The sequence below is a fragment of the Amblyomma mixtum genome, chromosome 3, assembly GCF_055824585.1.
Source record: "Amblyomma mixtum isolate Tamu chromosome 3, ASM5582458v1, whole genome shotgun sequence".
Lineage (NCBI taxonomy): Eukaryota > Metazoa > Arthropoda > Arachnida > Ixodida > Ixodidae > Amblyomma > Amblyomma mixtum.
Window position 1 is genome coordinate 203127226 of NC_143014.1, and position 14369 is coordinate 203141594.

The window sequence follows — 14369 nt, forward strand, 5'->3', positions numbered from 1 at the left end:
GAGAAACATAGATTACAGGTGCCACCGCGATGGCTTAGTGGTTATGGTGCTCGGCTGCTGACCCGAAAGACATGGGTTGGATCCCAGTCGCAGCAGTCTCATTTCGATCGAGGCGAAATGATAGAGGCCCGTGTGCCATACACATTAAGGAATCGCAGCTGGTCGAAATTATCAGGAGCCCTCCGCTGCAGCGTCCCTCATAGCCCGAGTCATGTTGGGACATTAAACCCCTCAAACCATCCATAGATTACAGGCATAAAAGTGTCAAAAGCGCGCCGCAAGACTAGGTAATGAACCAGAAACTGTAAAGAAACCTTTACACGGCAAATAGAGCATACAGGGGGGGTAACACCTGTGAATGTTTGGTTTTAAAAACTCTCATCAAATGAAGAAAGAATGCAACAAATTTCCACATACGAGGCTATACAAACTGAAAGCAGCAACAGAGCTCTTGTAAAGGCTTGAACACATCGCATCGCCTGGCAGGTACATAGGAAGTGAGCACTACAAGGTCTATAACTCATTCTGACTGCAGCTTATAACACTGGCATTACTGGTTGCCAGAGCGTAAACCTGTTATCTTGGCATCCCCAGGTAATTCCAGAGGCAAAAAGATTCGCCAGCTTTCAGATCTGTTGGTCAAGGTTCGAGGCTGTCAGAGGAAATTGAGTGTTGGATGGCAGTCTGAGGCAACGGGCAGGTAGTATGGGATTTTAAATTAGAGGCATAGTGATCGTTGCCTTATCTGTGGCGAAATCTAAAGGCTGTTTCAATTAAACCTTTTAGCATTGGTAATACTTTTGTTTGGAAAGGTGTTTTACTATTCGGCATAGCAATGTCACCAATGGCAAACATCAGGTAAGGTGTGTTGCTATCAAGCTGGTTAGCTAAAGTCCCACAGTTAAGTTTTTAGCTACTACAGTTAGGCACATCATTGTGATTAGGTTTGTAGCTCTGTGTTATAGTAATAGCCATATCAGTTTTTAGATGTTTGAAAATGCAATTCTTGCGGGCTATCTTGCAGCTATGCATACAAGCACGGTTAACCCGGCAACGCTTCTCTATTTGCAATGAGGTGCTTAACTAGAATAGTAAGTTAACCAGCTTATTTAACATGTCAGCTGTTTTCTGATGTCTGCCACCAGTGACAATACTATGTTGAAGAAAACATCCCAATTGGAAAAAAAAAAACTCTTCAAATATTGCTAGCACTTTTTGGGGAAGCACCCTGTATGTGTCAAGTGCAAGTTCAAGGGAGTGTTTAGCTTTTTTAGGGCCAAATTGCCAAATGGTAGCATGAAACGCTCATCACCGTTCATCACTCATTGCGTTGTCTTTTACCCTGCCATCCTCACTTCCTCAGTGTTTCCTGGCTAAGCAGGGAAGCACATGACAGCTTTTTCCTGCAGCAGTGCCTTGTCATGCTGTTGTCTGTCACGCATAGTTAAGTATGTTAAGTTTGCCATAATGTGTCACTGACGCCATTGTTTTCATGATTTCTCATGAGCTGACTATGGCAGTGGCAGGGAACAGTGCTGTACTGATGGTTTGCATCAGTCACTGCGAGAGCTTTGTGTATGCACAGGTTGTACAAAAAGTGGATTGAAGGGTGATATGGCAGTGTAGCATCTCTTCCACTAGAGCCTGTAAAGGAGAGATTTTGCCACAACTAGTGCAGCTAGCTCAGGGTCTTTTGCACTCTTCAATCTTTTCATGAACTCTGGCCAAAATGTTGCATAGAGGTCAGCTTTGAATTTCTTTGCATCTGTTTTTCGGTTTGCTTAGTGTTTGTTGATATCTTGATTTAGCATTCACTTATAAGCAGCCAACATACTTTAAAAACATAGTTGTCAGGATCGGTCTGTATTCATTATTCATTCACTTGGCTCTTTTGAAGTGCGTCCTGTAAACTGCTTCATTTGGTTTGTCCTCCAGTGCTCACGTCAAGAGGGAGTGCCCGTAGATGCCAACAGAGCAGCAGATGACGCACAGGTGAGTGTTCAGTGTATACAGTCAAGTCCACTTATAACAATACTGGTTATAACAATATATCGGATATAACAATGGTCAGTCATGGCATCATCAGCTTTGCCTTGTGTTCTATGGTAAAATAAACTGCTTATAGCAATGCTGTCAAGGCACATTATTGGTTATAACAATTAAATCTGGTAATTGAGTGTCAACCATTATAGAAAAATAAGAAGGAAATGCTACAACCACACCAGCAAAACCATGCTTACAACACAAAAGCGCACACGTGTGGGGCCGACCAATGGACTAAGCTGGCGCAGCAACGCCACAAAAGCAAAAGAGGCAGGCGTCATCGCGTCAGGACAGCTGCTGCATTGCTGCATTGGCTACGCACGCCATGCGTGCCTCCAATCAGTCGGTGCAGCACGCGTGCATGCAGCCAGCGCGTTTTTTTTCTCTTGTCAGCTGTCACCGCACCCTTGGTTCTGCATGCTTCTTGAATTTCCCATAAGAATCACTTCCGGAAAGCCGGCTTGATTCCTGTGATGTGGAGGTGCGCGAAGCTCCCAGTGGCGCAGCGATGGCGGTGCTTTGGTCATCGGTGAACGGTGAACATTATTCCGGTTTCCTGAAGTTCGAATTAACGAGCTTTTACAGGCTTTAGAACAATCAAACCCCTCCGGGTATTTACTGTCAATAAATGCTCTGAAGTTTGTCATCTTTTATTTTTTTCGGCACAACCCTGTTATAACAATATTCAAGTGCCATGGAAATACCATTGTTATAACCAATAATTGTTATAAGTGGGCTTGACTGTATATGTAATGGATCCCAAAAACATTCATCCACGTGACTAACAAAGGGGGGGGGGGGGGGAACTAGCAGTGGGCATTAAACTGTGGGATGTGCAGTTAAATGAATTAAACTCTACTACCTGGTTGTAGAGTATTCCTTGCACAGGAGCACACCAGAAGTAGTAGGAGATGAGCTAGAGAACCAGACGCACACGAGGCACTTAAACAGCCATGTTTATTATGGATTTGTCACTTTTTGCATTAAGAATGCTGATGCTTCTTATGCTGTAAAAGTGTTTTCAGACCTTTGCCTTTTTTTTTTTTCATAAAACAAAATATGAGGAAGGGGGAGTGGGGGCACTTATAAACCTGGAAATGCGGCATTTCTTGTTCAGTTACCTTTTAATGTCTGAGGCATTGTTTTCTCTTTTTTTGGTAGGCAGCATATCCTGCTGAGGCCATATTTATTCTTATTCATAAAGTGATCAGTTTTCAGGCATGAGTGTGGTCCATATACAATACAACTAAACATTATAAAAAAAAAAGCATAAGCTGATTTGACGTATTTCTCTAGCTGATCATATGATACTGGTGAGGATATTGCGGAGCCATATTAGCTACAGGTGATTTTCGGAATGTCCTGCCAGTCCTTTAAGAAATTTCTCATGGTAAAATCTCTGAACTTCGAATTTCATATGCAATAAAGGGATGCTGATGGGAAGACAGCAGAAATAGCAAGCTGTGCTTAGCTAATGGGTTGTTACCCTTTGAGAACATTACTAGTGTTTCTTGTGGCTAAAAAAATCCGACTGCATTGCTGAGGAAATTGCTACTGAAGTTGCCAGGTTCTGCCCCCATTTACCCCTTACAGAATGCAGGTGATATGACGTCATTTTTGTGACATCTTTATGATGAATCGGACAAAATGGGGAGTCTTGATAGTCTGAGAAGACAGCCGAAAACAAGTCAAATTTCTCGACCAGTCAGTGAAAGCAAGCAAAAACAACTTTCTCCCACCAATCACAAGTCTTTGTTATGGTTGTTGCCTAGAGATGGTGCCACTGTACGTACTGTTATGTCATGAAGCTCAGTTTATCGCTCTTCATGCTAATGCCGTCCTCACTGTTCAGAAAAGGCAGAACAACCCTGAGAGCTTGGGCTTGCACTTTTGAAGTTGCTGTGCATGACAATTTCCTCAAAAGTTCAAATTATGGAGATTCAACTCTACTTGTGACTTCGTGTAACTTGGTAACATACATTTTGGGTTTTTGCATGGCCAGATGTAAGATGCCCTCAGTGGCAATAGCTTTTTTTTTTCAGATTTTGTTGGTAGTTTGAGGCATTTTCACATTTCGCCCGCCGTGGGGCAGTTGAATCAACACTCATGTTAGTGGACAGCTCCACCTCAGGCATATGCATTCCGGTTTCTTCGCTCTGCCCTTTATACTTTTTGTAGCTGTTGAAGCTGAATGGGATAGACCAAGGTGGTCTGTTGCTTGATTCTAAAGATTGTACAAGTCACTGCTTATTTCAGCTGTTTTCCCATGCTACTGTTCTAAGACCTTGTGTGCCAGCTAGTATAAACTTGCAGCAAAGTCTTCATAGCTTGTTTCACGTAATGTGTAGGCAGTCTACGGTAAATTTTTGTGAGCAAACAGGCTTGGAGATGAGTTTCCCAGATTTTCTTATTTCATCTGAGCACTGCTAGAATGAATTGCTTTGACAGTCTTGAAATAGGACTGGCTAGGAAATAGCTCTCATACTTAATCGTTGCATCTGTGGGGCACAGAAACTTCACCAGGCAGGCGTGGCCAAGTGGGGCACGGATGAGTCAACCTTCAATGCCATCCTAGCCTCCCAGAGCTATGACCAGCTGCGCCAGGTGTTCCGCGAGTACGTGCGTTTCGCCAACCATGACATCATGGAGGCCATCAAGAAAGAGATGTCTGGCAACTTCAGGCAAGCCCTGCTTACGATAGGTGAGATCCTTCTTTTTAAAAATTTCACTTTCTCTTGTCGTTGAGAGTAGGTGTAAGCATTAAATGCCTGGCAATACCTGCGTAGCATTTTCTAGGATTGGTCATAGATGGTGTTAGGGCATGCCTCACCACGCCACAAAGCACTTTTGCCGTCGACGTTATTGAAATGCAAGATGAACCAGAGACACATGTGCTCACGAGTCAATGGCGTAAGCTTCTAGCAAAGCACAAGCACCACTCGGGACACTACAGTGCCCATCCCGGACCACCCCCTATAGGTACCCCGCGTCGTACAGTTTGCAAGTGATGAGTACAGTCGTGATGATGAGATGCAGTCATTGGTAGCACAGTGTTTGCAGCACTGCTTCTGGCAGCCTGATCTCACCTTGATAGCAAAGCCTTCTAAAGCCCACACTGTTCACCTCAACTCTGTGCACCAGCCTGGTAAGTGTTCAGATGGAAAGTTTGAGAAAGGCCACTGCATGTTCTCCCTCTGGTTCGCGTTCGCTGTAGTTCCCAGATGTTCACCAGACTGCCAGCAATGGTAGCTAAGAACATTCCATGCTTAAAAATAATGCCGAAAGAAAAGGCAGCTTTCACGCTTTGTGAAGGCGTAGCTAACCAGTAAGGTTGCCAGTAGAGATGTTCTTTCGGCACCAAAGGAAATGGTAACAGGACAGCTGAATTGCGTGCCGAAAATGAAGCCTTGAACGCTCAGTGTCACGAATTTGACGTATCATTTTCATGCTGCGTACTCATTTTTACACGGAGGTTGCATACAGTGTGTTCCCAATAGGCAGTGCTTTTTCACCAAAATGTTATTTGGAGTCAGCTTTTTTTTTTTAATTTGGCCAGCAAGATCTAGAAATGGGGGGTCGATATTTGTGCTGCAATATTCGTCTCATAAAGGTAGTGTTTTCTCACAACGAAATTTTTGCCTGGGTCCAATTTTATTTTCTGCTGTGTTTGGTTGAATTAATTCAGAAACCCGGTTAATGTGGATATGTCTCCTGGTTTCAATGACTAAATTAACGATGTTTTACTGTATTATTCCATCTTTTTCTTTTATTAGGGTATGACCCCATGGTACCACTTGACAGAATTGTGCATCATTGAAATACTAGACAGAATTTTAATGACCATATAAAGTTTTTTTTTTTTTTTGGTCAGGATAACTTGCTAGAGGGTGTCGTAGCCAAGCACGGTGGGAGAGGACTCCTCACCGTCTTGCTTGTGGCAGAGCCCAGATATTAGCTTCCATTTAAATTTTATATTTTTTACCAAACTCGGAACACCACATTTATGTCATATTTAAATGCCATTTATTGATTCCAGCTATTTACATTGAATTTCTGTTCTATTTTAATTCATAGTGTATCATGATTCCATCCCGTTTCAGCTAGTATCACGTAGTTGAATAAACATTGTTTTGGCGTTCTTTGGCATTAGTTGCTCTTACGTCGTCAAACTCCCAACTAATCATAATAATGAACGTTGTGGAAGTACTTTGGCATTAGTTGCTCTTACGTCGTCAAACTCCCAACTAATCATAATAATGAACGTTGTGGAAGTACATGGCTGGCTGTAAAGGAAAAGTGTCTGCAGCCAGAAATGTTAAAGCTTTTTGTACAACATTTCATTATGCACCATTTTAACCCTACTATTGGTAGTTTTTTTTTAATCACTGCTATTACAGCTCTAATTCCTTTGATCCCATTCCTTTTACTGTATCTATGGCTGTTTGCTTAAAGTTGGTGACTTGGAAATTAAACAGTTATCATGAATGATGCCTGTAGGAGTAGAAAAATTCATTGTCGATGCACTAATGAATCAGTATACTGTGAACTGTTGTAGTGCCTAAATACTGATGTCACATGGCATATGCAGGAAGATGGGAAATAAAACTATTAGTGACAAGAGCAAGGTTTATTGCCTGTCACTTGTGAATTTTACTGATGAACAGGTTACTGCCTAGATAGTTAAATACTGATGTTACATGGCATATGCAGGAAGATGGGAAATAAAACTATTAGTGACAAGAGCAAGGTTTATTGCCTGTCACTTGTGAATTTTGCTGATGAACAGGTTACTGCCTAGATAGTTAACCTGCATTGGTAGTGCACTGATGCATGCCTTTTCTAAATGGCGTGTGCTTTGTGGATGTTCTCATTCTTGTTTCCTTGCCTTTTTGTGCATTGTTAATCCTGGAACGCCACTGTTTTCCTTGTCCTGTTTTTTTTTGGCAAACACTGCTGCTTAAGCACTGACCCATTTTGCACTAGTCTGTGCTCGTGTATAGATGAGTTTGAAATGACAAATTGACTGAGTGTCATTTAGTACACTGCTGTCAGTTGAGTATCCTTTGGCAAGCTACTTTGTGCATTAGTGTTCATGCCACCCCTTCAGGCCAAGCACAACCTGCAATCAACATTGTGTGGTGATACTCACAGCTGTCGGTGCCATGTGCATACACAGTAATAGAATGCGTGATGCTTAGCATGAGAGGGGCATATGCACGCAGCACAACTGTGCTGTGAATTTTCCTGGTCGCTTAATGGTTTTAAAAGGGAATTGTCTGGCACGAATAGCATTTTTGCTTTGAAGCATTTTCTTTAGCCTCATGCACTGACCTAGCATCCCATTGCAAAGCATTGTGCAAAGCCCCATTTTTTTTTTCAGTCCGTTTCTGTCCATAATCTGACATTTGTAAAAGAAAAAGAATAAAATATTGTAAGCAGTTATGTATTGTACGTAAAGGACAAATTAGCCTGCATGGTGCTGCATTCTACTGCAAAGCCTTGTACAGGATTGGGTGAAAAGGCAGGTGCATTCTCATTAAAGGAACGTGGTTGTGACAGGCTGCACCTGCAGCCATTTTTGTCTTTGCTCTAATGACTGGCAGAACAACCAACACTCATAGCTGTGTCATCGGTTCGAGGGCAACACACACACACACTGCGTATTTTTGCATGTCATGGCTAACTCAAATTGAATCATTTGTGCAGCTGCAAGTGTTCTGAAGCACCGGGTCAAGAATTTTGGCTTCATGAAATAGTTTATTTTTAAGACGTTCAAGTTGAAAAAAAATTAAAACTTGGCAACAAATTTGTCATTTGCTTGGTGGGGTGAATCTGGCTATGATGTACCATGTCATGATTCGACTACGTTCACTGTTAAATGAAGGGACAGAGCCCAATTCCTATTCTAACGTGCACTGCAAAGTCAACCTTGCCAGACTATCAGTTGAAGGATGAGCCCTGGCCTTTTGAGATGGTGTTCTGAATGACTCAATACCTCACAGGCAGGTAATATAAGTTGCTTCAAGACCATTTCTAAACCATAGCATCAGTTGTTCTGTTCATAACATCTATGGTCCGCAGCTTTTCTCATATCAGTCATATTGCTTACCTTTCAATTTTTTTTTTTTCTGCAGTGAAATCTGTCTACAACACGGAGCTGTACTTTGCTGAGAAGCTCCATGAGGCTATGAAGGTTTGTGGGCTTTGTCTACATTCTTTTTAGGAGTTTAGTAAGGAAATTATGCTGCTTCATAGCACTGTTCTCCTTTCACACCTGCCTACAGGGAGCTGGCACCGATGACAAGACCTTGATCCGCATTGTTGTAAGCCGCTGCGAGACCGACTTGGCTATCGTCAAGCAGGAATACCAGAGAGCTTATGGCAAGAGCCTTGAAGATGCTATCAAGGTAAGGAGCTGTGACTGATTAAAATGACTGGCCTGCAGAGGCAAGCACATGGAGGTGGCCAGGTGTGCCTATTCAGGCGAAATTGAGGCACAGCATGTGCTAGGAGCTGTCGTAATCAGTGCATAACACCTTAAAAAAAGAAGTTCCCTCAGTGTGGGATTACTCATGTTAAGGGGATGCCGGGAAAAGAAAGTGATGTTGTTTGAAAGAAGCCCATTTCATGATTTTGGTTATAAAAGATTCCTGCACTGATAAACTCTTTCAAATTTGTTCATTGATCTGCACAGTAGAAATGCAGAAAATGGTGTGTGCGAGGTGTTGCCGGCAGTGGCCCACAACATAGTTTTCAAAAAGCGGACCGCTCGCTGACCAGAAAGGCGTATTGCAGTTTGGTTGTGCCCTTTCTGGCTTGCACAGGTCATCTGTCAAGACCGCAACCGAAATGCATTTAAAACGAAAGCAAAAACTGCATAATCCTAGCCTTGTGAGCAGCCATTGGCAGGGAGAACAAAACTAAGGATGTGATTTGCGGAAACTCGTCATGTGACCTTTGGAGCCTAATTTCTAGCATGTATTCTTCATAAGACCTTGACTATACTGCTTTCTTCACTGCTTATCTTTACTGTTCAGCTTATTTATGGCAGTTTTCAAGTGTGTACAGTGTCTCTGTACCATTCAAGAGCATTAATAATTACAAGTGACTGCCACCAAGCAACGTTACATCAAAGGTCTAACCTATGCAGTAAAGGCTATTGATTATGAAAAAAAAAAAAAATGCGATGAAATAAATTTACAGCTTTTCAAATCTCGAACTTTTCTTTCCCAATTCGCATTTTTAGGGCAAACTGCACATTTAGGAAAACTGTCGTTTTCACACTGTGTTACCAAAACTTGACACTTCTTTCAAAGGAGTATTTTGCACCAAATTTGTAGAGAACAAGATAACCTACTTGTCATGCTCAATTAGTATTTAATTCAGTGCACTAGCACTACTGCCCACAATCACAGATTTCACCGCCTGCAATCAGTTTTCTCTGGGGTCTGAAGTACATCGTAGCACCTGTTCTGTTTAGGCATGTGGGCTCATTGGGATTAGTGTCGTGCCTAGGCACATTGTGATTTGCTATTGAGTTTACCTGTTGGCAGTACTATTCTTAGCACACTTTTGTGTCGCAAATTCTGTAACTCCACTGTTCTTCAGTAAGCCTCGCAAGTCTCAGGTTATGCTGCTTGGCTGCTGACCCAAAAGACATGGCTTCGATTCCGGTCATATTGCTTTGCTGCACTGAAATGAAGGGATAACTCCTCATACACACTTCCTTTAATGGCTGCTGCGGTGGCTCAGTGGTTATGCTGCTCGGCTGCTGACCCAAAAGACGTGGCTTCGATTCCGGTCATATTGCTTTGCTGCACTGAAATGAAGGGATAACTCCTCATACACAGTTCCTTTAATGGCTGCTGCGGTGGCTCAGTGGTTATGCTGCTCGGCTGCTGACCCAAAAGACATGGCTTCGATTCCGGTCATATTGCTTTGCTGCACTGAAATGAAGGGATAACTCCTCATACACAGTTCCTTTAATGGCTGCTGCGGTGGCTCAGTGGTTATGCTGCTCGGCTGCTGACCCAAAAGACATGGCTTCGATTCCGGTCATATTGCTTTGCTGCACTGAAATGAAGGGATAACTCTTCATACACAGTTCCTTTAATGGCTGCTGCGGTGGCTCAGTGGTTATGCTGCTCGGCTGCTGACCCAAAAGACATGGCTTCGATTCCGGTCATATTGCTTTGCTGCACTGAAATGAAGGGATAACTCCTCATACACAGTTCCTTTAATGGCTGCTGCAGTGGCTCAGTGGTTATGCTGCTCGGCTGCTGACCCAAAAGACATGGCTTCGATTCCGGTCATATTGCTTTGCTGCACTGAAATGAAGGGATAACTCCTCATACACAGTTCCTTTAATGGCTGCTGCGGTGGCTCAGTGGTTATGCTGCTCGGCTGCTGACCCAAAAGACATGGCTTCGATTCCGGTCGCGGCGGTCGAATTTTAATTGAGGCGAAATTATAGAGGCCCATGTACTGTGCGATGTCGGTGCGCATTAAAAAAACCCCAAGTGGTCGAAATTTCCGGAACTCTTCGCTGTGGCGTCCTTCATAGCCTGAATCATTTTGGGACATTAGACCCCCATAAACCAAACAAACCAACAGTCCTTTAATTGAAATAAAAAATTTCACTGAGGATGTCTTTAATTACAAACATAGTGTTGTTGCTCATTCAATGGATTGCTGTTTTGAGATTTCATTTTGAGCTGTGGTAGCTGTTCTGTGTGGGGTCAGGACAATTACCAGCATCCTTCCTCTGCAGTAGCAGTAGGATGCTGAAACTCGTGGGATCAGTCTATTCAGGGCCAGTTTTCTTTACAGAAATGTCTGACAAGTATTAAGGTGATCTGTGTTGTTGCATTCGGTCTCTTTTGGTGATTGAATGGTCTTCTGCGTCACTCAAGTAGCATTAGACACAACTTTTATTCACATGATTGATTAAAGAGACTAGCGTAATAGACTGGGACAAAGGGGTAGAAACATAGGACGAGCGCTCATCCTGTCTGTTTCTACCCCTTTGTCCCTGTCTGCTACACTAGTCTTTTTAATCAGTCATGAACCACCAGCTAGCCGCGCTTTCTGCCTTGACTTTAATCACATGTCAGCCTACCTGTGTTTCTGAATGTATAAAGTGTGAATTTTCTAAGCAAGGTCACTAACTGCATTTCCAGTTACTTTTTTTTTACAAATGCAGGTTTTCTGTACAGTGTACAGATAACCGTGGTTGTGGTCTGTGCCTAAGCACTGCGTTTTGTGGCTTCCAAGCTTCCAAGCATGTTTATTACAGGCTTATTGTGGTTCAAGCACACACGTTTTTTTTTTGTGTGTGCAGGGCGACACCTCTGGCGATTATCGAAAGGTCCTGCTGGCGCTCGTCTCTGGAAACTAAACGTTGCGGAGTGCTGTCATTCCCCAGAAGAGATTGCGCTTGTGACATCTCGACAACGCCATGTGGAAACTTCCTTTCCTTTTCGACTGTTTACAACAGTCCTTTCACTCTGCTCGCATTCTCAGCCTGGTGTTGGTACTTCAGCTTACATTTGCCTCTCAGTGTTGTAGAACTGTGCTGCCACCACTCCTGCTGCCTTTGCTGCAGTTTTTTCCTGTAAAATTTATTTTCTCTGTGTGTTGACTTGCGTAGTTTGTTGTTAATGAGATCTGAATGTCTTGTTCATGTGCTACATGCTTTAAACTTGAGAGGAGAGCAGTTATCTGTTGCCATTGTACTTAGTTAAGATTTGATTTGGCTCATGCCATCGAACACATCACAATCCTTTGCACTTCAGCAAGGTTGTGAAGCTCACTGTAAGAAAGCATTTTAAAGGTTTTTTAAAAGTGTTAGCTGAAAAACGTTTTTAAAGCAGCCATGTCAGGCTTTTGATATGTCAAATGGAGTCTGCAGTTGTTTTGTAGCTAGCGATTTATACAAGGATACTGCCACATGGGACCATAACCCAAATTGGTGAGTTGGAAAGGGTTGATGGTCAGATGGGCGTGGAATGGGTTGACCAAGGCCTCCGCCCCCCCCACCCCCACGAGTCTTAAATTCATGGTCTTTCTTGTTGATTGTTTTACCTTTTATGCTGTAGTGTTGTTTTGTTATGGTGATATAGTTTTTAAGCTGTTGAGCATTCAGAGTTTAATGTTTTAAAGTTTATTGTCTGTGCCACAAGTGGCATGCCATGCTGTGGCTAGGCCTCGGCATCCGGTGCATGTGAAACCCCGGTGAACATTTGTCTTTTGTTGCAAGGTGTTTTGTGAAACCCTTGTGGCTAGCTCTGGTTCTTCATTGCATGAACATGGTCTGAGCTTAATCTTGTCCTTGTTTCCTGTCTTTAGGTATTTCATTAATGCCTGTTGTCTGTATTAACCAGATCTGTGCAAATATATATGCTAAAGAAAACTACAAAATGCTCTGCATTTACAAAAAGATGTGGCAGCAGTTCTTTATTGTCAGCACTGCCCTTTACAATAAGCAGACAGTTTTTGTTGGAATACAGAAAACATTAGGACTCTGTGATTGTGTTACTAGTTGCCCTAACTGCTTGGTGTGGACGCTGTATTCGCACAGTTCGATTCTTTTTTTTTTTATGGTACTTAAAGTATGCTTAATACTTCACTGTTGTCTTGGTGTGATGTTTTTCCACCTGCTTTGCAAAGTATTTTAGTGGCAGTAATATATTTATTTTAGCACTCCTGTTGTCTGCAACTTGCTTTTCTGCCTGTCCCTGTTTCTCCAGTCCTTTTGGGAATCTGTTTCTTGTGTAGAATTTTTTTTTTTTGCATTGCTACCAGCTGTCTGGTGCCTTGAAAGAAGACGTAATTGTCCCACAGAACACAACAGCACACTCTGAGGACACTGCACGTCTAGCCTGAGCAGCCCCACTTACGTATCCTTCAGGCTTCAACGCTTGGCTTCTCACAGCAGATGCGTGTTCACTTCAGGCACCAGATTGTCTGCAAGCTTGCGTATAGGCTTTGAGCGCGTGATCTTAGCATAGCAGGTGATATTCGAACTCGCGAAAGTGACTTGCGCGTACGTGTTCGAATAGCAATTCTATTGTAAGGTCACCCGTGGTGATTGTGCACTGTACTAACTCATGCGCTGCACTAACATGGACTTTTAGTCCTTATGATATTAAGGGGCATGATGGCGATATGGAGTCCAGGGATCTATAGGTTGTGGCCAATTTGTGTATCTGGCAGTGAATGACTAACAACTTGATGCCAAGCGCTTTGTAGAGCAGTCCCAAGCTGTACACTTTCAAACTTGCACTTTGTAATCTTGAACGTGTTTATTAGAAGCTCTCACTGGGTTGTTTCTCAAATTGTCTACCTTAGATTGTGGTTTAATTCACCTGGCACTTTATTGTACGTTGTATCTTTCTATGCTTTTTTTTTCTGTTGTGCTCTAAATTCTCACTCAAGTGCTTGGCTGCCAGCACTGCAAGATCACTTAGTATCCTAGCCTTGCATAGTGCCTTGCAAGCTTACTGTGCTATTTTGAGCACATGCTGTTGAGCAAGTGTAGATGTGCACATGTCAAGCTCCTTTATTGCTAGCAGAGCATAGTTAGTGCATGGGTGTTCAATGGCAAGCATTAATGGGTCACAGCAGTGGTGTAGGGTCAGATTGTTAAGCTAGTTTATCCCCTCTTGTCAGGACAGCATTTCTTTGAATATTTTTGTGTAACCTGGTTGCACAGAGTTACTTATTGTGTAAGCCGTTTGGTGCCTAGTTAACATTTCTTTTTCAGCTTATTTGTTTCTGACTGGTGCTGCAAGACAAAGTGAGCTTCAGAAAAGTGAACAATCGTCCATTCTCCTGTTTACAGAACCTTGTACTGCCAAAAAAGTATCCACTGTTTTTTGGTGTTGTCACTAACTTGATAAGATCTTTGGAAATTGCTGTCAATTTATACAGTTACTAACCTCTTGAATAAACCATTGCATGCTTACAACCCTTGAAGGCTTCTTCGCTTCAGCACATGTGTGCAGCTGTTGGAAGTCTGCAAGAAAAGCGGACTTTGGCCTGCACGCTCTTTTGGTGTTGCTGCACCATTGATGTAGGACTTCTTTCAAGCAGCCCCAGAAAGAGATGTTGCTTTGCTTTATTAGTAGCTTTGCTGCATTAGGCTTTGCAGCTGCTTTGCCAGACTGCCTCTGAAACATTGGTTGGCTTGCTATGGTTGTGGGAAATGCAACAGCTCTGCCATTTCAGTCATTACTCCCATTGTTTGCTCTCTGGCATAGCTGTGCAAGGGTTTGCTAAAGCATATTAAACATGGCAGTTTGCATAGCATGGCAGTTTTGAACAGG

At 42.8% G+C, this 14369-nt stretch overlaps 1 protein-coding gene across 3 annotated transcripts in view; it reads left to right on the forward strand.

The window, feature by feature from the left end:
- The window catches only part of LOC149353334 (annexin-B12-like), a 51327-nt gene extending 37316 nt beyond the window's left edge, over positions 1-14011 (forward strand). For all 3 annotated transcript variants that reach the window (XM_089582493.1, XM_089582491.1, XM_089582492.1), the window contains 5 exons: positions 1936-1992; positions 4555-4744; positions 8178-8236; positions 8328-8450; positions 11384-14011. In XM_089582493.1, coding sequence (XP_089438619.1) covers positions 1936-1992; positions 4555-4744; positions 8178-8236; positions 8328-8450; positions 11384-11440 — 486 coding nt within the window. In that variant the 3' untranslated portion in view covers positions 11441-14011. The remainder of the gene's footprint in view (positions 1-1935; positions 1993-4554; positions 4745-8177; positions 8237-8327; positions 8451-11383) is intronic.
- The last annotated feature ends 358 nt before the right edge of the window (positions 14012-14369 follow it).